The sequence below is a fragment of the Phoca vitulina genome, unplaced genomic scaffold (assembly GCF_004348235.1).
Source record: "Phoca vitulina isolate PV1807 unplaced genomic scaffold, GSC_HSeal_1.0 scaffold4, whole genome shotgun sequence".
NCBI classification, from domain to species: domain Eukaryota; kingdom Metazoa; phylum Chordata; class Mammalia; order Carnivora; family Phocidae; genus Phoca; species Phoca vitulina.
Window position 1 is genome coordinate 63738969 of NW_022589707.1, and position 23213 is coordinate 63762181.

General features: G+C 38.1%; 1 protein-coding gene across 5 annotated transcripts in view; it reads right to left on the minus strand.

Moving 5' to 3' along the window:
• Nucleotides 1–23213, minus strand: part of ANKIB1 (ankyrin repeat and IBR domain containing 1) — a 232895-nt gene that overhangs the window by 24217 nt on the left and 185465 nt on the right. For all 5 annotated transcript variants that reach the window (XM_032402174.1, XM_032402175.1, XM_032402176.1 and 2 more), the window contains 3 exons: nucleotides 21514–21658; nucleotides 19237–19403; nucleotides 3967–4055 (listed from right to left, as the gene is read on the minus strand). In XM_032402174.1, coding sequence (XP_032258065.1) covers nucleotides 3967–4055; nucleotides 19237–19403; nucleotides 21514–21658 — 401 coding nt within the window. The remainder of the gene's footprint in view (nucleotides 1–3966; nucleotides 4056–19236; nucleotides 19404–21513; nucleotides 21659–23213) is intronic.

The window sequence follows — 23213 nt, forward strand, 5'->3', positions numbered from 1 at the left end:
CAAAAGTATGTATGTGACCATGACCCAAATTAATATGTAAACAATACAGCATTAAATCATACTTTTCTTTCTTGGAATATTATTTTTATGTATTTAATGATGATGTTCCGCTTAAGGCTTACAGTTGGCCTAGTATTATTTGCTTTAAGCCTCACCCTAAATTTCATAAACTTAAGTGGCCATTAATAGTAGTCAGCTGGTCATCACATTTCTGTCTGGAGGACAATGAGAAAACTCCTAGGTTTTTCTCAGCAACTGGGAACTTACTCTGCAGTCTTGGCTTTGGTCCTTCTATGGTAGACAACTTTTCAGGTGTCCTCAGTCCCTTATCTTCTATCCAATTTTCTCAAGTTCCTCTGTCTTTCTGAATTAAAACCCCATTTAGGACTCTTTGAGGAAGTCTTGTTTTTCATTTGAGGTCTCCCTGTCTCTGGCCACCAGAAGTAACTGTGTATACACCATATATACCATTTTCTAGTTCTTCTATTTCTCTTCTGTCCTCATTATCAGGATCATGGTCATATGTAAGGATATTTTGTCACAGTCCCAGTGATAATCTGTACTTACTAGCCAGGTCATTCTCTCTCTCTCTCTCGCCCTAGTAAAAACTTATTCGTGGGTATGGAATGAATGACCAATTTTACAATGGTAAGACATAAGTAAAAACACCCATTTCAAAATGTTTGTTTCATATCTTAAATCGGACACTTACAGCCATTTTCTGCTCAAGAGTTAATAAACAATATATTGTGCTAATTATTTCTTGTTGTGCGTTAACACTTCCAGGCAACTGGTAAGTACACTAGATTTACAACTAAATAAAACTGCATCTTCTTTAACTCTCCTGTATACACCTCTCCTCTCTTGTTTGCATTGCCCCTGTCTTGTTCAAACCCTCATTATCCTCTCATTCTGAAGTTTTCTAAGAAACATTCTGGACATTCTGAAGTTTTCTAAGAAACAGCATTCTTACTTGTCTCTCAATAGTCTCTATTCACTGTCCACACTTTTACCTGAGTGACCTAAGCATCTTCAATTCTCACTCTCCTCCTCAGAACCGCTTTTCAGTGTCTCAGGATGAAGTCGGACCTCCCAGCACTCCATAGAACCCCCGCCCTGACACCGGCTGGGACTTCTGCCTGTGCGGTCTCATCTCGCAGTGCACCTTCTTTGCGCTGGTTGTACTGCAGAATCTGTAGTCCGTGAACATGCCATGCTATTTCACAGCTCTCCTTCGCCTGAAGCCCAAATACCCTTCCTGTTCCGGTCTGTGCGAAGAACATCTTATCAGCTCTCAAGATGCAGCTTGTGCATCAATTCTTTCATAATGTTTTTCCTTACCCTCTCATAGAGAAGACTGATCTTCTCTTTGATCTCTCCCCTCCCTCACAATGTACCACAGGTATGCTGTTCTTTCACAGCATTAATAATACTTCTTTTTCTTAGTTTTGTATATTGCTGTCTTCGTCTCTAAAATGTAAATTTCAAGAAGGTAGACAGCACCTTATTTCTATATTCTAATATAAAGTAGCACTCAATAAATGTTACATAAATAATATGGATACCACTTAAAAGCAATAAGTTATTCCTAAGTCTTCTCAGCATCTCTCTGGGCTGCAAACAAGCACTTCTAAAATCCCACTGCACACCTCCACATATATGTCCTATAAGTACCTCAAAGTTCACAATGTCCACAACAAGTCATTTATTTTCCCCTGAAAGGTAATCTCATATCTGAATTTCCTACGTTGACCAATCATCCATCCTTTGACTCAAACTAAAAATTTACCTCCCTATTTTGATCTCTCTATCCTTCAGTCTCACCTGCCCAGTCATCAGTTATCTTCATAAAAATATCTCAGATAATGCTATTTTCCTACTTAAAAAATGTATCATATAGCTTATTCTGTTAATAAGATAACTTCAGACAATTTGGCAAAAATCCTCACAATCTGGCAATGCCTACCTTTCCAGCCTCATCTCTTGCAATTTCTCCCATGGACCTTAATGTTAAGCATAAGATGTTAAGGTATAAAGAAATGTAGGTAGGTGAGCAATAGCCAACCATGTCTAATAGAAATATAAATGTTTCTTGGTGCCAGAAGCAAAACAAGAAAGCAAAATCCAATGGTCTTGTCATGTTTAAAGGCGTTGCAGGATAATGGTATTAATCTGTTTATGGAACTCACACGTATACACAGACCCATACATATCAGGAGAAGAGGGAAAATGGGTGGGTGTCAAGCGAGCAGTGGCAAGCTACATCTGGCATTCACGAGACACAATGCACCTGGGGACAAAAACAATCCATGTGGCTGTTTTTAATTTGGGAAGTTCCTAGCACATAGCAGGTACTCAAAAAAAATATTTGTTGATTGAATGATGAATGTACAGGGCAAGAATATTTAATCATATCTCCCTATAAAATATCCTAAGATTATCCATTTCCTTTTGCTCCTGAATAACGGACATAAGCCTTCTCATCATGTGAAAGGGATCCCCCTCATTATCAATTAATAAACTGATATTCTGGTTTACATAGTAGTCTCTTCTTCATGGATTTGAATAACCCTGAGTCAGTGCACAAAATGAATCTCGTGAATATAAAATGCTAATGACCAGTTCCTGGGCAGTGTTATACTGCCCGATATAATACAAGCCTGTCGGGTCTCAGCTGTCAGCCAGGCTCTCCCAGCATCACTTTAGCTGCTGATAGGAATACCTACCACATTTCTGCCCTGCAGGTATGCTAAAACCCAATTCCTATCTCACTGCCTTCAGGAGGATTCTGACACCCCCCTGCCCAACCAGATTTAGTTTTCTTGTTTTTGTACTCTTATCTTTACCCAACTATATTAGTTATCATATAATACTGTAATGATCTGACTGCTTCCCTTCTAGCTTATGTACTTTTTGAAGGCTGGCATCATCATCATCATGTGCTTTGTTCATAGTAAGTGCAGAATCACTGAGGGAATTCTTAATCCTGATTTGTAATACCTCAAACTAACTCAATTATATAAAAAGTTAAAAAATGAAATTAACTTTTGTATTAATGTGAAAGAAAACAGTTGTCATAAAACACTTCAGGGGATGAAAAATAACTGCAAAGCAATTCCTGTTAAATGCAGGAATTACTATTAGGAAGGCTAATTAAAATCCATTCTGTTTCCAGGCACATGCCCTGTCCCTGATGTCACTCAATCCAATCTAAGTATTAATTACTTCAGCTACAAAATGGGATTACTAACACCAATTTCATAGCATTTCCGTAGGATTAATATGTATTTATAGAAATCTCAGTAAAAATAGTTAGACATGCCATTTAATATAAGTAAATCTACAGAGCCACATAATGTCAAGAAATTAACTTGTCTTATCATCCACTGGAAGTTTCCAGGGAAATAAGAAGTTCCTCTCACTACAGTGTATACATTTCTTCCTTAAGGTATAAAAAAGCTAGGTGGTCCACTCCAAGATAAAGCCCTCCACCCAGCCGTGGGAGGAGGGCTTAAATGTGATCCTGTTTACCCTGCTTATCTTTTTTTTTTTTTAAATGTTTTATTTATTTATTCATGAGAGTCAGAGAGACAGAGAAGCAGAGGCAGAGGGAGAAGCAGGCTCCCCGCCTAGCAGGGAGCTCGATGCGGGACTCGATCCCAGGACTCTGGGATCATGACCTGAGCCGAAGGCAGATGTTTAACCATCTGAGCCACCCAGGTGCCCTACCCTGCTTATCTTAACTGAAAACAGTTAGTTAGAAACATGGAACCTGTCTGTGATTCCCCGCTGCAAAAACCTTGTGATGTCCAAAAGGGTGTTAGTGAGAGGTGTAATGTTAAACTGGAGAGCTACAGCATTAACAACTTGAAAACTTACTTAATGAAGACTCTAAGTAATAGGACTACATTATCTTTTGAATGCTATTAGAATATATATAGTATAGCTATCTAAAATTCTCCTTACGTTCTTCCGGTTTCATTTCAGTTATTTTTTGTAGCCAATTTTTCCATGTTTGGCAGTCACAAGGCTCATGTGCTTCACCAAGGCACTCCCTAAGGAGGAAAACAGAGAAGAGGCAATTTAAAAAAATTCTTTATCAACATCAAGATAATAGACGGAAAGTACTCTTCCAATTTTAAAGTTGAAAAAACTGAGGCACAATGACCAGTGAGAGAAACATTTCAATAGAGGAATTGAAAATGTGATTCCAGAGCTTCATATCACTAGGTCCAATTTTTTTTTTTAATCAGTACATTCATTTACACATTGTTAAACGTTCAAAATAGATTACTTAATACTTGTAATTTAGTTTTGCATGCCAGAAGAGCTGTAATATTTTTATCAGTTAGGGTCTGTCTTCACTAATACTTTAAATTCTTGTACTCAAAGTTTGTTCTCTGGGCAAGCAGCCTTGCCACCACTCAGGAACTTGTTAAACATGCCGAAGAGCAGGCCCATAAGACCAACTAATTAGAATCTACATGTTATCAAAATTACCACATGACCCTTCTGCATTTTAAAGTTTGAAAACTACTATTTTATATCACATTCTTTTTAAAAATTTTTAAAAAATTTATATTCAATTTAGTTAACATACAGTGTATTATTAGTTTCAGGGGTAGAATTTAGTGATTCATCAGTTGCATACAACACCCAGTGCTCGTTACTTCAAGTTCCCTCCTAATGCCCATCACCCAGTTACCCATCCCACTCCCTCCTCCCCTCCAGCAACCCTGTTTGTTACCTACAGTTAAGAGTCTCTTATAGAACAGAGAAAGACATGTATCATATGACCTCACCGATATGAGGAATTCTTATCTCAGGAAACAAACTGAGGGTTGCTGGAGTGGGGGGTGGGGTGGGAGGGATGGGGTGACTGGGTGATGGATACTGGGGAGGGTATGTGTTCTGGTAAGCGCTGTGAATTGTGCAAGACTGTTGAATCTCAGATCTGTACCTCTGAAACAAATAATGCAATATATGTTAAGAAAGAAAAAAAGAAGAAGAAGAATGTAGCAGGAGGGGAAGAATGAAGGGGGGGAAATCGGAGGGGGAGAAGAACCATGAGAGACAATGGACTCTGAAAAACAAACTGAGGGTTCTAGAGGGGAGAGGGTGGGAGGATGGGTTAGCCTGGTGATGGGTATTGAGGAGGGCACGTTCTGCATGGAGCAGTGGGTGTTATGCACAAACAATGAATCAGGGAACACTATATCTAAAACTAATGATGTAATGTATGGGGATTAACATAACAATAAAAAAATTAAAAAAAAAAAGAGTCTCTTATAGTTTGCCTCTTTCTCTGTTTTTATCTTATTTTATTCTTCCTTCCCCCATGTTCTTTTTGTTTCTTAAATTACATAAGTGAAATCATATACTATTTGTATTTGTCTGACTTATTTCCCTTAGCATAATACCCTCTAGTTTCATCCACATTATTGCAAATGGAAAGATTTCATTTTTTTTTTGATGGCTAAGTAATATTCCATGGTATAAATATACCACCTCTTCTTTATCCATTCATCTGTCAATGGACATCTGGGTTCTTTCCGCAGTTTGGCTATTGTGGACATTGCTGTTATAAACATTGGGGTGCAGGTGCCTCTTTGGATCATTATGTTTGTATCCTTTGGATAAATACCTAATAGTGCAATTGTGGGGTTGTGGGGTAGCTCTATTTTCAACCTTTTGAGGAACCTCCATACTGTCTTCCAGAGTGGCTGCACCAGCTTGCATTTCCACCAGCAGTGTAAGAGGGTTCCCCTTTCTCTGCATCCTGGCCAACATCTGTCGTTTCCTGAGTTGTTAATTTTAGCCACTCTGACTGGTGTCAGGTGGTATCTCATTGTCATTTTGATTTCTATTTCCCTGAGTGATGTTGACATTTTTCATGTGTTTATTGGTCATCTGTATGTCTTCTTTGGAGAAATGTCTGTTCATGTCTCCTGCCCATTTCTTGACAATTTTTTGTTTTTTGGGTGTTGAGTTCGATAAATTCTTTATAGATTTTGGATATTAGCCCTTTATCTGATAAGACATTTGCAAATTACCTTCTCCCATTCCGTAGGCTGCCTTTTAGTTCTGTTGACCAAAATTTCCTTTGCTGTGCTCAAGTCCCAATAGTTCATTTTTGCTTTTGTTTTCCTTGCCTTTGGAGATGTATCTAGCAAGAAGTTGCTGCAGCTGAGATCAAAGAGGTTGCTGCCCTGTGAATTCCTCTAGGATTTTGATGGATTCCTGTCTCACATTTAGGTCTTTCATCCACTTTGAATTTTTTTTGTGTATGCTGTAAGAAAGTGGTCCAGTTTCACTTTTCTGCATGTGGCTATCCAATCTTCCCAACACCATTTGTTGAAGAGACTTTTTTCCACTGGATAATTTTTCCTGCTTTGTCAACGATTAGTTGACTGTAGAGTTGAGGGTCCATTTCTGGGATCTCGATTCTGTTCCATTTATCTATGTGTCTGTTTTTGTGCCAGTACCATCCTGTCTTGACAATTACAGCTTTGTAACAGAATTTGAAATCCGGAATTGTGATGCCACTAGCTTTGATTTTCTTTTTCAACATTCCTTTGGCTATTCGAGGTCTTTTTTTCTGGTTCCATACACATTTTAGGATTGTTTGTTCCAGCTCTGTGAAAAATGCTGGTGGTATTTTGATAGGGATTTCAGTGAATGTGTAGATTGCTTTGGGTAGCATAGACATTTTAACAATATTTGGTCTTCCAATCCATGAGCATGGAATGTTTTTCCATTTCTTTGTGTCTTCCTCAATTTCTTTCATTAAGTGTTCTATAGTTTTCTGAGTACAGATCTTTTACCTCTTTGATTAGGTTCTATTCCTAGGTATCTAATGGTTTTTGGTGCAATTTTAAATGGGATCGATTCCTTGATTTCTCTTTCTGCTGTTTCACTGTTAGTGTATAGGAATGCAACAAGCTTCTGTGTGTTGATTTTGTATCCTGAAACTTTGCTGAATTCCTCTATCAGTTCTAGAAATTTTTTACTGGGGTCTTTTGGGTTTTCTACATAGAGTATCATGTCATCTGTGAAGAGTGAAATTTGACTTCTTTGCCAATTTGGATGCCTTTTATTTCTTTTTGCTGTCTGATTGCTGAGGCTAGGACTTCCACTACAATGATGAACAGCAGTGATGATAGTGGACATCCCTGTTGTGTTCCTCATCTTAGGGGAAAAGCTCTCAGTTTCTCCCCTCTGAGGATGATATTCGCTGTGGGTCTTTCTTATTTGGCTTTTATGATGTTGAGGAATGTTCCCTCTTTCCCTACATGGTAGGGGGTTTTTATCAGAAAGGATGCTATACTTTGTCGTATGCTTTTGCTCATATGGTTCATATCCTTTCTTTTAGTAATGTGGTGTATCACACTGATTGATTGTAAATGTTGAACCACCCCTGCAGCCCAGGAATAAATCCCACTTGGTTGTGGTGAATCATCTTTTTAATGTACTGCTGGACCCTATTAGCTAGTATCTTGGTGAGAATTTCTGTATCCATGTTCATCAGGGATATTGGTCTACAATTCTCCTGTTTAGTGGCGTCTTTGTCTGGTTTTGGGATCAAGGTAATGCTGGCCTCATAGAATGAGTTTGGAAGTTTTCCTTCCATTTCCATTTTATGGAACAGCTTCAGAAGAATCGGTATTAATTCTTCTTTAAATGTTTGGTAGAATTCCCCTGGGAAGCCATCTGGCCTTGGACTCCTTTGTTTGTTGGGAGATTCTTGATTACTGATTCAATTTCTTTGCTGGTTATGGGTCTGTTCAGGTTTTCTATTTCTTCCTATTTCAGTTGTGGTAGTTTATGTTTCTAGGCATGTATTAATTTCCTCTGGATTGCCTAATTTGTTGGCATATAATTGCTCATAATATTCTCTTATAATTATTGATATTTCTGCAGTGTTGGTTGTGATCTCTCCTGTTTCATTCATGATTTTATTTTTCAAATTCTATTTATTTATTTGACAGAGAGAGACACAGCGAGAGAGGGAACACAAGCAGGCGGAGTGGGAGAGGGAGAAGCAGGCTCCACTCTGAGCAGGGAGCCCGACGTGGGGCTCGATTCCAGGACCCTGGGATCATGACCTGAGCCGAAGGCAGATGCTTAACAACTGAGCCACCCAGGCACCCCCATGACTTTATTTATTTGGGTCCTTTCTCTTTTCTTTTTGGTAAGTCTGGCCAGGGGTTTATCAATCTTATTAATCCTTTCAAAGAACAAGCTCCTAGTTTTGTGGATGTATTCTACTGTTTTTTTGATTTCTATATCATTGATTTCTCCTCTAATCTTTATTATTTCTCTTCTCCTGCTGGGTTTAGGCTTTATTTGCTGTTCTTTTCCCAGCTCCTTTAGGTGTAAGGTTAGGTTGTGTAGTTGAGACTTTTCTTGATTCTTGAGGAAGGCCTGTATTGCTATATACTTCCCTCTTAGGACTGCCTTTGCTGCATCCCAAAAATTTTGAACCGTTGTGTTTTCACTTTCATTTGCTTCCACGTTTTTTTAAAATTCTTTAATTTCCTGGTTGACCCATTCATTCTTTAGTAGAATGTTTTTTAATCTCCATGTATTTGTGGTCCTTCCAAATTTGTCCTTGTGGTTGACTTCAAGTTTCATAGCATTGTGCTCTGAAAATAGGCATGGTATGATTTCAATCTTTTTTTATTGGTTGAGACCCGATTTGTGACCCAGTATGTGATGTATTCTGGAGAATGCTCCACATGAACTTGAAAAGAATATGTATTCTGCTGCTTTAGGGTGAAATGCTCTGAATATATCTGTTAAGTCCATCTGGTCCAGTGTGTCATTCAAAGCCCTTGTTTCCTTGCTCATCTTCTGCTTAGATGATCTGTCCACTGCTGTGAGTGGGGTGCTAAAGTCCCCTACTATTATTTTATTATTATCAATGAGTTTCTTTGTTATTAATTGATTTATATATTTGGCTGCTCCCAACTTAGGGGCATAAGTATTTATAATTGTTAGATCTTCTTGTTGGATAGATCCCTTTATTATGATATAGTGTCCTTCTTCATCTCTTATTACAGTCTTTGGTTTAAAATCTAGTTTGAGTGGTTTAAGGAAGGCTGCTGATTGGGCTAGCACGTGAGGAAGCAGCAGGTCTATGTCCTCCTGTGAGGTTCTGGAAAAGAAAATCTGTTTTTATTTTTTATTTTTTTAAGGGATTTTTATTTATTTGATAGAGAGACAGAGAGCACGAGCAGGGGGAGCGGCAGGCAGAGGGAGAAGCAGGCTTCCTGCTGAGCAGAGAGCCCAATGTAGGGCTCGATTCCAGGACACTGAGATCATGACCTGAGCCAAAGACAGACACTCAACCGACTGAGCCACCCAGGCGCCCCATGATGTGTTATTTTAAACAAAGATCTTATTTGCAAAGTTTAAGTCTGTTAAGACACCTGCTGATGCAGGTAGTCTTACAAACTAAGAAGTAACATTTTACTGTATTAAGAATGTAACAGGGTACCTGGGTGGCTCAGTTGGTTAAGCATCTGCCTTTGGCTCAGGTCATGATTTCGGGGTCCTAGGATCAAGCCCTGTGTTGGGCTCCCTGCTCAGTGGGATGTCTGCTTTTCCCTCTCCCCACCACTTGTGCTCTCTCTCCCTAATAAATAAATAAAATCTTTTTTTTTAAAAAGAATGTAACAATTCTACTTCAAGCCCATTAAAATAGCTACTATCAAAAAACTGGAAGACAACAAGTGTTGGGAAGGATGTGGAGAAACTTGAACCCTTATGCAGTGCTGGTAGGAATCTAAAATGATGCAGTTTCTATGGAAAACAGTTTGGTAGTTCTTCACTACATAAAATAGAATTATTACATGATCTATCAATTCCACTTCTATGGATATACCTAAAAGAATTGAAAGCAATGACAAACTTTCTCACCAATGTTCACAACAGTATTATTCACAATAGCCAGAATATGGTTAACAACCCATGTGTCCATCAATAATGAGCAGATAAATAAAATGTGGTATATATACACACAATGGAATATTAGTAGGCCATAAAAAGGAATGAAATTCTGATTTATGCTACAACATGGATGCATCTTGACACATTATGCTAAGTGTAATAAGTCAGACAAAATATCGTATGGTTCCACTTACATTAAATATCCAGAACAGGGAATTCACGGAGACAGAAAGGAGAATGGTGGTTACCAGTGGCTAAGGGGCAAGGGAGGATGGGGAATTTACTGCTGAATGGGTAGAGTTTCTGTTTGGTATGAGGTAAAAGTTCTATAAATGGAGAGGAAATGGTTGCACAACATTAGGAATGTACTTAATACCACTGAATTATATACTTAAAAATGTTTTGAAGAAAAAAAACCAATTATCTTGAAAGAGTAATTTAGTTTGCTTCAATTCCTGACATTACTGAATCTGGCATTTGGAAAATCTCTTCCATAACTGAGGTTTTATAATGTTTCTTAGTAACTTAGTGGTAACAGTCATTCAAAAAATACTGAGTTGATTAAAAACGGAAGTTAAAAAAATGGAAGTAGATATATTACATTCCCTTTAGTACGTATTAAAATAAACTCTGCTTCCCAGAAATGTAAGGGATAGATGTGGTAACTGTTAACTTTAATTTGGCACATTCACTAGCACACACCAGGGTAAAAAATATGCCACAGATCTAGGAACAGTGTTTCCATATGGTGCTTGAGATTACATGCAGGAATACAGAACCTAGATTTCTCATGACTTATTAAAAGAAATTAGGTATAAAATAGACTTCTATATCTGCAGTACCTAAACAAATGAAGTTAGTGTAATAAATTATTTCCATTAATTTTAAGAGTTTTCCCCCTGAAGACTAAACAGCACATTGAATGTTTTTTCCTACTAGAATCAATACCAAATATGACTGGCTCTGGTGTTAGGACATTTTCTGACAGAACCGAGAAAATACTCAGGGGAGGAGGCGGTGGAGAGGAAAGCCCAATATTTTCAAATGGAGTCTGAAAAAATAAATGCTATCTCTTCAAAAGGCCCTAATTGTTTATTGGTATGCTTGGTCTCTGAGGCTGTGTTGCATTACACAGCAACAGATTTTCTTTTCCAGAATCTCACAGGAGGACATAGACCTGCTGCTTCCTCACGTGCTAGCCCAATCAGCAGGATCACTTCTGAAGGTTATAACTTGATGGCAGTTTCCAATGCAATGCTAAGAGTGGGTATAAAAAGGAGAGGCTTTTTATATAAAAAAGAAGCAAGGACTATAAATTAAAAAGGGAGTTAGAGGCTGCCTTTTAAAATTAAGGTATCTGGGAAAATAAGCCCAACTACTTTAAAGTATGGTAATAACAATGCTACAGACATTATGTGATTGATAATCTGAATTATGCCAAGTGTAGGGAGAGATGTTATTCTGAGACAAGTAATAACAGAGACTGGAATGTTCTGTAGATACTGGAAAGCTAAATTCCTGAACAAAGTTTTAACCAAGACACAGATGACTGGTGACAAATATTCTGAGAGACCTAGTACCTGTTGTTGAGACTGTACCTCAAAATGTCACTAAAAACAAGGGAATTGGAAGAAGAATTTTGCCACACAGTCAACTGAAATTTAGACACACCAATGGCTAAGGGGCAAGGGAGGATGGGGAATTTATGTGAACCCAATAGAGTGGGTTCACTAAGGGGAAAAGGTGCTTCGTTATAAAGGAAAAAAAAGACTGTCTAATATAAAATCCTTAACCCTGTCCAAATATCATGGTTAACTAATATCAAGAGATTAAAGGAATGGCTCTTTCCTTGAAAATTTGTGACTATGCACAACCACTGGCAGGAATATACAGTGGCTCCAAAGGATTCTGGAAAAGGAAAAAGGTTCTATTAAAGTTTCATAACCTGATGGGAAATTCCTACCAAGAAGCTGACAATTTCTGTACTCCTGGGTATTTACCCCAAAGATAGAAATATAATGATCCAAAGGGGCATCTGCACTCCACTGTTTATAGGAGCAATGTCCACAATAGCCAAACTATGGAAAGAGCCCAGATGTCCATAGACAGATGAATGGATAAAAAAGATGTGGGGTATACACACACACACACACACACACACAGACACACACACACACAATAAACTACTACTCAGCCATCAAAAAAATGAAACCTTGCCATTTGCAATGATGTGAATGGAACTAGAGGATATTATGCTAAGCAAAAAAGTCAATCAGAGAAAGGCAATTATCATATGATCTCACTCAGATGTGGGATTTAAGAAACAAAACAGAGGATCATAGGGGAAGACAGGAAAAAATAAAACAAAATCAGAGAGGGAGACAAACCATAAGAGACTCTTAATCATAGGAAACAAACAGGGTTGCTGGAGGGGAGGTGGGTAGGGGGATTGGGTAACTGGGTGATGGACGTTAAGAAGGGCACGTGATGTAACGAACCCTGGGTATTATATAAGACTGATGAATCACTGACCTCTACATCTGAAACTAATAATACATTATATGTAAATTAATTGAATTAAAAAAACAAGTAGGTGGGAAAAATTTATTATAAAATGTTATAAAATACTTTGAAACCATGATCTGAAACATTTCATTTATGCAAGCTTTTAATTAAAAAATTTTTTTCTTAGAGTGCCTGGGTGGCTCAGTCAGTTAAGTGTCTGCCTTTGGCTCGAGTCATGATCCCAGGGTCCTGAGATTGAGCCCCACATTGGGCTCTCTGCTCAGCGAGGAGCCTGCTTCTCCCTCTCCCTTCCTCTCCCCCCTACTTGTGCTCTCTTTCTCTAATAAAGAGATAAAATCTTAAAAGGTTTTTTTTGTTTCCAAATTTTTTGGGATAAATTTGACACGTAACACTGTGTGAATTTAAAGTATACACGTGTGCCACTTTGATACATTTATGCACTGTAATAGGATTGCCATTGTAACAATTTTTATCACATTACATGTTTATAGTACAGTAAAAAAAAATAAAGGTAACGCCTCCCTCTTAAAAAAAATGTTGACAATTTCAGTTCACCGCCATTTTAGAACTTTATTAATGACCCATCCTAAGCAGATATCCTCATTTTACGATTCTCCTCCTTTAGACAACTTTCTCCCTTAATTAACAAATTAAGAATTATAATTAAAAAAAAACCAAAATTTTTGGGGTGCCTGGGTGGCTCAGTCAGTTAAGCATCCGACTCTTGATTTTGGCTCAGGTCATGAACTCAGGGTTGTGAGACTGAGCCCCACATCTGGCTCTTTACTGGGTGTGGAGCTTGCTTAAGATTCTCTTCCTTTCCCTCTGCCCCTCCCCCTGCCTCTCTCTCTCTAAACAAGAATATTTTTGAGTGTATCAGGCAATGCTGTAATTCCTTACATGTACCGACTCATTTATTTATTTATTTATTTTTTAAAGATTTCATTTATTTATTTGACAGAGAGAGACATAGCGAGAGAGGGAACACAAGCAGGGGGAGTGGGAGAGGGCGAAGAAGGCTTCCCACGGAGCAGAGAGCCTGATGGCGGGGCTTGATCCTGGGACCCTGGGATTATGACGTGAGCCGAAGGCTTAACGACTGAGCCACCCAGGTGCCCCGTAGGGACTCATTTAATCCACATAACAATTCTTTGAAATTGGTACTATTATCCCCATTTTAGATGCATGGAGAGGCTCAGTACTCTGCCAAAGGTCACAAAGATAGCAAGCATATGAGCTGAGATTTGAAGCCAAATAGTTTGGCTTTGGAACTAGTACATTTTGTGCTGATTGCATCAGTTACAAAGGCTTCAACTGTATTACTGTATTATAAGAGAGGATGCTTGTTTATCATCAAGTCACACAGCTAGTTAGTGGCAGTTAAGTCTCAAAGGTAGGCCCTGTGTCTCCCGATTAATGTCAATCACGTGCTCCACTAAAACTTGATAAATTGAACTTTCAACAGTATTTATTTAGATGAGTATGATACTTTGTATAGAGTAGACATGATATTTAAACAGGGTCTTATGATCAATTTCTATCACATAAATATCATGTTTCATTTCTGGGTCTACAGACAAGCTGGAGAATAGGTTCTGCTTGTTGGCAGGGCTCTGATACTTAAATAGCTAAATACTGCCAGTCTGGAAAAATCTTTTTCCAGAACCAGGGCTATTAAGCTAAGGAATTGAGACTCTAATTTTGCAAGCGAAGATAAGACTCAACTATTAGGGCCCACAAACAAGAACAACATTTATTTTGCCCAGAGGACTCTTAAAGAGTCCACTGTCTGTGAAGTCTGTGAAGGAGATGAAGCATGAAGCTACGCTTTAATTCAATCAAGATTCATGATCCTAACAGGAGAGTAGGTTTTATCAAAATCCTTATTGTGGGTATTGGAGGAAAACAGAACGAGCTGATGACAATATTAATGTATTAATGCACATTCACTTGTGAAATTTCCCGAAATACCTGACAAGTCTGCACATTATACTCTGATTCACTGAAAACTTCAGTGGACTAGAAACCTGATGCTGTGATTTCTCATCAGTTTTATCTCTGTAATCCAAATCTTACTGGGTTCAATTTGTTTCATGGTGATGGTGACACTATTAAAAGGTTTCTTTGCATAGTTCAGTAAATAAATGTTCCACAGCCGGGTGATATATTAAAAACCACACAATATTATTGTTTAGAATATTCATGCCAGTCAATTTTATTGAATAACTCTTATATTTGACTGTCTATGGATTTAGAAGAGATGAATTCCATTTAAGTCTCTCCATTTCCAGTGGCAACGCTAGAGATTAAAGGGACTGGGGACACTATGAGGCGAAACAGGAGAGAAATGACCACTATACATAAGGTTAAATTTGAGTTCTTTTCCTCAGATTAGATTAGATTAGAATTTGGGTGGTATTAAGAAGTATTTTGGACAACAAATCTTTATTTTTTATTTTTAAAAAGATTTTATTTATTTTAGAGATAGAAAGTACAAACGGGGGGAGGGGCAGAGGGAGAGGGACCAGCAGACTGCGCTGAGGGCAGAGTCTGATGTGGGGCTTGATCCCAGGACCCTGAGATCATGACCTGAGCAAAAATCAAAAGTCGAATGCTTAACCAACTGAGCCACCTAAGCGCCCCCAAGAGCAAATCTTTAAAGAGATGCCTCAGAAAAGAAAGACTGCGTTTGTTCAGAGGGCACAGATGTTACATAGTAGCATATTCTACTTAATAAAAACAGAGGGGAGATGGTCATTGGCTCAAGTTATGAACACTGTCCAGGGACAATATAGTCAAATCAGACAAAATATAATTATATAGGCTAGGGGGAGAAAACATTCTAGGTTTAGTTAATAAAGGCACAGAAGTGGTGGGTGAACAAGTTACAAGAGAAAGGGCTATAGGGGCACCTGGGTGGCTCAGTTGTTAAGCGTCTGCCTTCGGCTCAGGTCATGATCCCAGGGTCCTGGGATCGAGCCCCGCATCGGGCTCCCTGCTCAGCGGGAAGCCTGCTTCTCCCTCTCCCACTCCCCCTGCTTGTGTTCTCTCGCTCTCTCTCTCTTTCAAATAAATAAATAAAATCTTTAAAAAAAAAAAAAGAGAGAGAAAGGGCTATACTGTGGTGGGAAGGGGAATGTCTACTCCTACATTCCCTCCTATCAATAAATATGTTCAGTTATATCCAGGCACACATAGCACGCAGCTCTTAAAAAGAAGGAACTATTATTGCCTTTTCTTGTGTTTTTTGTAATCATCTTTAGAGAATATTTCTGAGCTTTCTGGAGAAAGAAAGAAGCAAAACCCAGAATCATATGCCTTTATTTTATGAAGATATCTCTTATAAAGCCTCCTTTTGCATACAGATTTTGCCTCTCTTTGAAATAGTAGATAAGGGCAGTAGAATTCCTAGAATTTCTTTTTTTTAATTTTTAGAAATTTCTGATTATAGGGGCGCCTGGGTGGTTCAGTCGTTAAGCGTCTGCCTTCGGCTCAGGTCATGATCTCAGGGTCCTGGGATCGAGCCCCGCATCGGGCTCCCTGCTCGGCGGGAAGCCTGCTTCTCCCTCTCCCTCTCCCCCTACTTGTGTTCCCTCTCTAGCTCTCTCTCTCTCTGTCAAATAAATAAATAAAATCTTTTTTAAAAAAAAAAAAAAAGAAAGAGATTTCTGATTATAGGCAAAGCTCTTATACTATATGAATAAGAGTAGGAAGATAAGAATGTTTTTAAAAACAGAGACTGCAAATTAATGCCTAGAGAGTTAAAGCAGGCAATGTAAAAATCCTAGAATAGGATTTAGAATTAGAACTAGAATTGTTATGTCCAGTAAATGATGGTTTTATTTGCTAAGCTCTCTACCACCCTTATGAACAGGAGAAAGAGTAAATAATTACCAAATGTGACCTTGAATCCATGTGGCCATTCACAGATCCCCTGAACTGGGATAAAATTCAAAAGAGGGCCTGTGGTCTTGATATATCGTCTCCAGTGAATCTTGAGTATAACCAGCCCGATATTTTGGGGTGTGAGAAAAAATAAGTGAATATATTTCTCCAAACATTGGTCTAGAAATGTACATTTATAGCACCATATATGTTTATAGACTCATCATATAGCTTTTAGAGTCTAACCTATATTGGTAGGTTTTTCCACTAGTTTTGTCACGTTTAGTCAAATCAAACTTATTACTTGTAATGTACAAAGGTAGGGAAGAATACCTTTGAATAATTGATTATATCCACATGCCTTATAGTAATAAGTGAAAAGTGAAAAAAATTGAAAGCTCATCTGTAGTAAAAACTAGTAAAAGCCAGACCATAGAAACCACAGAGCTTAAGAAGACAATGCTAATCACAGGTTCTTCTTTTCCCTTCAAAACTTTATTATTCTCTGATCTTAGCAAATGCTTTCTTCTCCTTATCTTCTAAGTGTTTTACTAATTTATATTTATATTTATATTTTCTATTTTTGTAGCTTCTCCACCAATCCTCTTAAATTAGCCTTTTTCAATCAGGATGTTTACATGAACAGAGAACTCAGAAATCGATTTATGTGATAACTTTTCTAAATTTTCCCAAGGATAATACATGATTAGTACCATTTTATTTTATTTACTTTTTAGGCTTCTTAAATTTATTTTTTATTTTTTGAAGATTTTATTCATTTATTTGAGAGAGAGCTAGAGAGAGAACATGCAGGGTAAAGGGCAGAGGGAGAAGCAGACTTCCCGCTGAGCAGGGAGCCCCTGGCAGGGCTGGATCTGGGGACTCCGGGATCATGACGGGAGTGGAAGGCAGATGCTTAGCTGACTGAGCCACTCAGGCACCCCCTTTCAGGCTTTTTTTTAAATAAAGATTTTATTTCTTTACCTGAGAGAAAACGAGAGAGAGAGAGAGAGAGAGAGCACACGTGCACAAGCGGGGGGGCAGGGCAAGCAGACTCCCCACTGAGCATGGAGCCTATGACATAGGACTCCATCCGAGGACCCTGAGATTGTGACCTGAGCCAAAGTCAGTCACTTAACCGATTGAGCCGCCTAGGCACCTCTGATTAGTACCATTTTAGATGCACAGGGTGCACACAGTGGGGTACCTTAGGGCATATGAGCTTACGTTTTTGAAGAAACGCCACACTAACTCAAAAGAGGAAGCTCCTTTATTTATTTATTTTTTTAAAGATTTTATTTATTTGCTCCTTTATTTTTTTTTACTGTAGTATTCTTATGTTATAGTAAAGTGGGTTCATATTCCTCTAAGGACTATTTATTTATGAAAAATTAAGCTTATGTGTATTCATTAACTCACTTGTCACTCCTGAGCTGGATCCTGAACTCTTCTAGTGAGGTAGTGAGGTGGAGTTAAGAACCAATCAGCAAATAGTAAAACATGTAAAACTAAAAATCATGAATCTGTCTTGTAAATGTTTTGAAAAATTACTATAAGGCATGTGGATATAATCTATTATTCAATATTCTGTTGCTATTTTCCTTGCTGAGTCTGATTTAGCCATCAAAGTAGCCAATATGACTTTCCTTTCATTAATCACTTCATTCAAGCACTTGGCAGAGGAGTCTAGCAAACTTTTTCTGTAAAGAACCAAATGGCAAATATTTTGGGTTTTGTAGGCCATATGGTTTCTGTCGGAACTATGTAATGCTGCCATGGCCTGAAAGCAGTCACAGAAAATAAACTGGCATGAACGGGTGTGGCTGTGTTCCAATAAAAATTGGTGGGGACAGTAGTTTTCTGACACCTGACCTAGAGAGTTCAGTGCTATACATAGACTGGCAATTCAAGAAATATTTTTAGCTAATGATAATGATGATGAGGGTAAGAAATAGACCTTTCAGGGTAGGAATATTTCCATAACTATGCCTTTTTACTATTTAGCAGTGCTATAATTTGACTTTGGTTTCTGATAAGTAAATAAGTAGAGTCTTATATTCATCTAAAGTATACCCTTGCATACGTGATAAATCTGGAAATGAGAAAAAAGGAGAACAAATACTATTTCTTTTTCTGATCATTTAATTACCTAAATAAACAACAGCTAATTATCACTGAATCTACTCTGAATAATGCAGAATGCTGATAGTCAGACATACAGTTAAATGCTGATGTCAGACATATAGTTAAAAAACACAAGACACACAAAGTGATTCTTAACTAGGACTGTGCATTAGAACCACCTATAAGCTTCTTTTTGGGGGCCCTACTCCAAAGCCTACTAAATCAAAATCTTATTTGTTGGGGCCTATGATCAAAATTTGGGAAAACGGGTCTTAGTTAATTCTGGGCATCCATGGTTAAGAATCACTGCCGGAGTCTTCAATTTTAAGAAAAAAAGTATAAAGTTCTAAACATGTTCTAATCTATTCTCAGCAATTTGTTACTAGAGTTTAAGTGCATGGGCTCTGGAATCAAGGCTGGGCTCTAATCCCATTTCTGCCATTTCTTAGCTGCATAACCCTGGGAAACTTCTCTATGCCTGAGTTTCTTTATCTGTAAAATGGGTATAATAATAACACTCAACTCATAGGGTTATTGGGAGAATTCAATATGTGAAAATATCTGGCATACAAATTTGGTACAAATCAAGCACACAATAAATATAAACTATGACTACTCATCACACATTTTTTAAATTAATAAGAATGATGTCAAATATACTACACTCCAAAGGCCTAATTCAAGGTGCAAAGTCTCTTTAAAAACTGTTAGAAAGGTGATTAGGCTGATTCCAACTTGTCTTATACTGACCAGCAGAAGAGGTGTCCTTTTCCACAGTCCACAGCAGGAGCTCTGAGCAAGGGAAAGTTGAGTGTATCAGACCCAGATGTATTTGACCCTTGTTTTGTAAGTCTGACTGCTCTTTCACAGCCTGGAGTAGGACACCATTTAATGGCAGGATTATTTTCAACGAAGGCCTGTTGAAACAGCAATAATAAAATACAACAGAACTATTTTAACTCTTAATTCTGAGTGATCCCATGTCAATTTACTTTAGAGGGAAAAAAAGGGTGAACTAAAAAAAACAAGGAATAATCAGTCTCAAGAGATACTTAAAACAGTACCAGAAAGTATGGAACTTAGTAAGAAGGAAAAAAGAGGTAATTACCTTAGTAACAACGTGACTTTTTAAATTTATGTTTTCTTTAATCTAAAAACCAGGTAGATGATGAAGTAAAAATGCAATTATTCACACAGAAAATGTGTAATTTAAAAATGTTTTCTCATACAATGTGCTGCTTTTCTGATGGAAAATAATTATATGATTATTAGTTGCATTGGTACTGTAAATTTCTAAATGGCACCCCAATAATACATAAAAATCAGGATTATGACGCTTCGTTACGAAACAGCAGGACATCTTTTGGAAAAGTCTGTACGTCATAGGGCTTAGACTACAAAAAAAATCTGCACTTTTTTTTTTTTTTTTTAGAGATAGAGAGCAAGTGTGCATGCCTATGGGGGGGAGGGGCAAAGGCAGAGAGAGAGAGAAAATCTTTTTTTTTTTTAAAGATTTTATTTATTCACTTAAGACACAGAGATAGAGAGAGAGCATGAGCAGGGGGAGAGGCAGAGGCAGAGGGAGAGGGAGAAGCAGGCTTCCCGCCGAGCCAGGAGCCCGATGTGGGGCTCGATCCCAGGACCCTGGGATCACGACCCGAGCTGAAGGCAGATGCCCAACCATCTGAGCCACCCAGGCGCCCCGGGAGAGAGAAAATCTTAAGCAGACTTCCTGCTGAGCACAGAACCCAACATGGGGCTCAATCCCATGACCCACAGATCATGACCTGAGCTGAAATCCAGAGTCGGACACTCAGGGCGCCTGGGTGGCTCAGTCAGTTAAGTGTCTGCCTTTAGCTCAGGTCATGATGATCCCAGGGTCCTGGGATTGAGCCCCGTGTTGGGCTCCCTGCTCAGCGGGAGCCTGCTTCTCCCTCTCCTCCCTGCTTGTGCTTTCTCTTGCTATCTGTGTCACTGTCTCTCTCTCAAATAAATAAATAAAATCTTAAAAAAAAAAAAAAAGAGTCAGACACTTAACTGACTGAGCCATCCAAGCACCCCCAAAGTATAATTTTTAAACCACACAAGAAAGTAACTTGCATACTTCTGGACAATTCTTTTTTTTTTTTTTTAAAGATTTCACTTATTTGACAGAGAGAGACACAGCGAGAGAGGAAACACAAGCAGGGAGAGGGGGAGGGGGAGAAGCAGGCTTCCCGCCGAGCAGGGAGCCCGATGCGGGGCTCGATCCCAGGACCCCGGGATCATGACCTGAGCCGAAGGCAGATGCTTAACGACTGAGCCACCCAGGCGCCCCTGGACAATTCTTAAATGCAAATAAATATAGAAAAAAAGAGAAACATTATAATTCATCATATGAAACTATTCTTTGAAAAAACCCATTCCAAGTTGATAATCTTTATTTCTGAATATTTACATTTAGAAGTCTAAAATATACCTTTTGGGAAACTGCAAGTAGGTACTATTTACTTTGAACACTGCCTTGATCAGTTTTAAAAGTTCAACAGGCAAATCAGTAAATAGTTTTGAGCAAGTTTTTTTTTTTTCTGTAAATCACTATTTCAATTTTTTATTTTTATTTTTATTTTATCTATCATGACCATAAAATAATGCTTTAGGGAGCCTGGGTGGCTCAGTCAGTTAAGTGTCTGACTCTTGATTTTGGCTCAGGTCATGATCTCAGAGTCGTGAGATCAAGCCCCACGTTGGGCTCTGTGCTGAGCGTGGAACCTGCGTGGGATTCTCTCTCTCCTTTCTCTGCCCCTCCCCATACTCGCATGTACGTGCACGCTCTCTCTCTCAAATAAATAAAATCTTTAAAAAAAAATAATGCTTTAGCTTAAAACTTTAATTAATGCCATCATTCCTTCGTGCAGTTTTTCTGGGAGACAAAAGTCAGAGTCATTATTCTATGTGTTTTCAAAAATAAAACAAAAAATTAAATAAAATGTTATACAGGTTTAATAAAATTAAAATGAAAATGAAATCAGATAACTGGCAGCATACCTTAATATCAAACTGTAGATATCGTTTGTCCATCTCCTTAGAAACTACACTTTCTATGATATCCACAGGCACAAGTTGGAAGCAATCATATGCAGGGCAGAAAATGTTGTGAGCTTCACCTTCTTGAATTTTTAGATTCAAAAACCTGTTTAAAATTATCAATTGACAGAAAAAAAGGAAGAATATAATTTATTTGCACATTCTAAGAACTTTTTCTTTATGCTGAATTTTCTGTTAGAAATGAACCAATGAACGAAGTATGAAATATCAATTGTAATACACTGATTCATATAATTTACAAACATTATTGAACACTTACTACCTGCCCAACCATTCATTCATTCATTTATACACACATATACTTGTATTTGTTATATATACATTATTTTTTTACAATGTTCTTCTTTTGCTTTATCCTCTCTAAAAATCTGAAACATTATCTTTAACATTAAAATTTCAGAAATGAGTGGTTTAGAAAGGTCATATTCAATTCTCGATATTCTATCGAGAAAAAGAAGCAATTATATAGAATTAAATCATGGCTAATCCAAGAGATTTGGGAGTGGCATTGGAAGATAGCATACCTTTTTGAAGAAAAGACTATCCCCTTATATTTCATTTAGACGAGTATTAAGGTGCATGTCCTACTCTAGGCACACTAGTTGAGGTAGTAGGGAAAAGGTATCCTAGAGAGTGGCAGGAATCTAGCCCAAGGTGAAGTAAGCGGTTAAGGAGCAGGATTTTGAGTTAGAGAATTCCAGGTCTGCCACTAACAAGTCATATGATCTTCAGCAATTTATTTACCTGTTCTGCCCCTCAGTTTCACTATCTGTAAAATGGAGATAATAATAAGCACTTCTTGGGATTGTTACACAGATTATAAGATACAATGTGTATGAATATCTGCAGGGTGCCTGGCATAGAATAAGAATTTATAAATTTTAGCTAGGGTTTTATTTTTATTATTATTCCCTATGGAAAAACAAGAAACAAATTAGCTTTTGAAGTGTGATTTAACACTTAAACCTAGAGAAAATAAATGGAAAACCAGGCAACTAAGTCACCATTCTCTAGTGATCACCATCAACAGTTTGACTATTCTACCTGCAGTATTTTTCCTTTGGTTCTCTCAGTGTCTTAATTCAACTGCACTTAAAAAAAAAAAAAATCAAGCTAACTGAGATCTCATCAGATCTGCTCCCTCTGGTCCATTTCCACCTTCTTCCACAATTTCATCTTGGCACTTCGAAGAAAACAGAGACCTCTCTTACTATCCTCTCTATCACACCCTGAACCTAGCTATGTCTTTAGTTATCTTTGCCTTCTCACTACTCAACTTCAGTGAAAGAGGCTTCCTCCTTTACGCCCCCAAGCAAATCCGTACTCTGGCCAGCTCCAGAACTTGCAGAGTCCAGAAACCTATCCTTTCTCTCTGTCTCTGTCTTTCTGTTTGTCTATCTCTCTCATGGGTCTTTTCTTCGGCACTATCAATATGCTCAAGTTTTCTCCTACCCTGAAACATTTCTCAACTAAACGATCCTTTTTAGCTCCCCTTCCTTTTCACATCAGTTTCTTGACAAAATAGTTTGATGATTTGTCATTCCTTCCTCAAGTCCATCCCATTCACTTCTCAACCGGCAACACTCTGGCTTTTGTCACCTCTTCACTGAATAGCCAGTTCTCAACAAGGCCATTAAGAC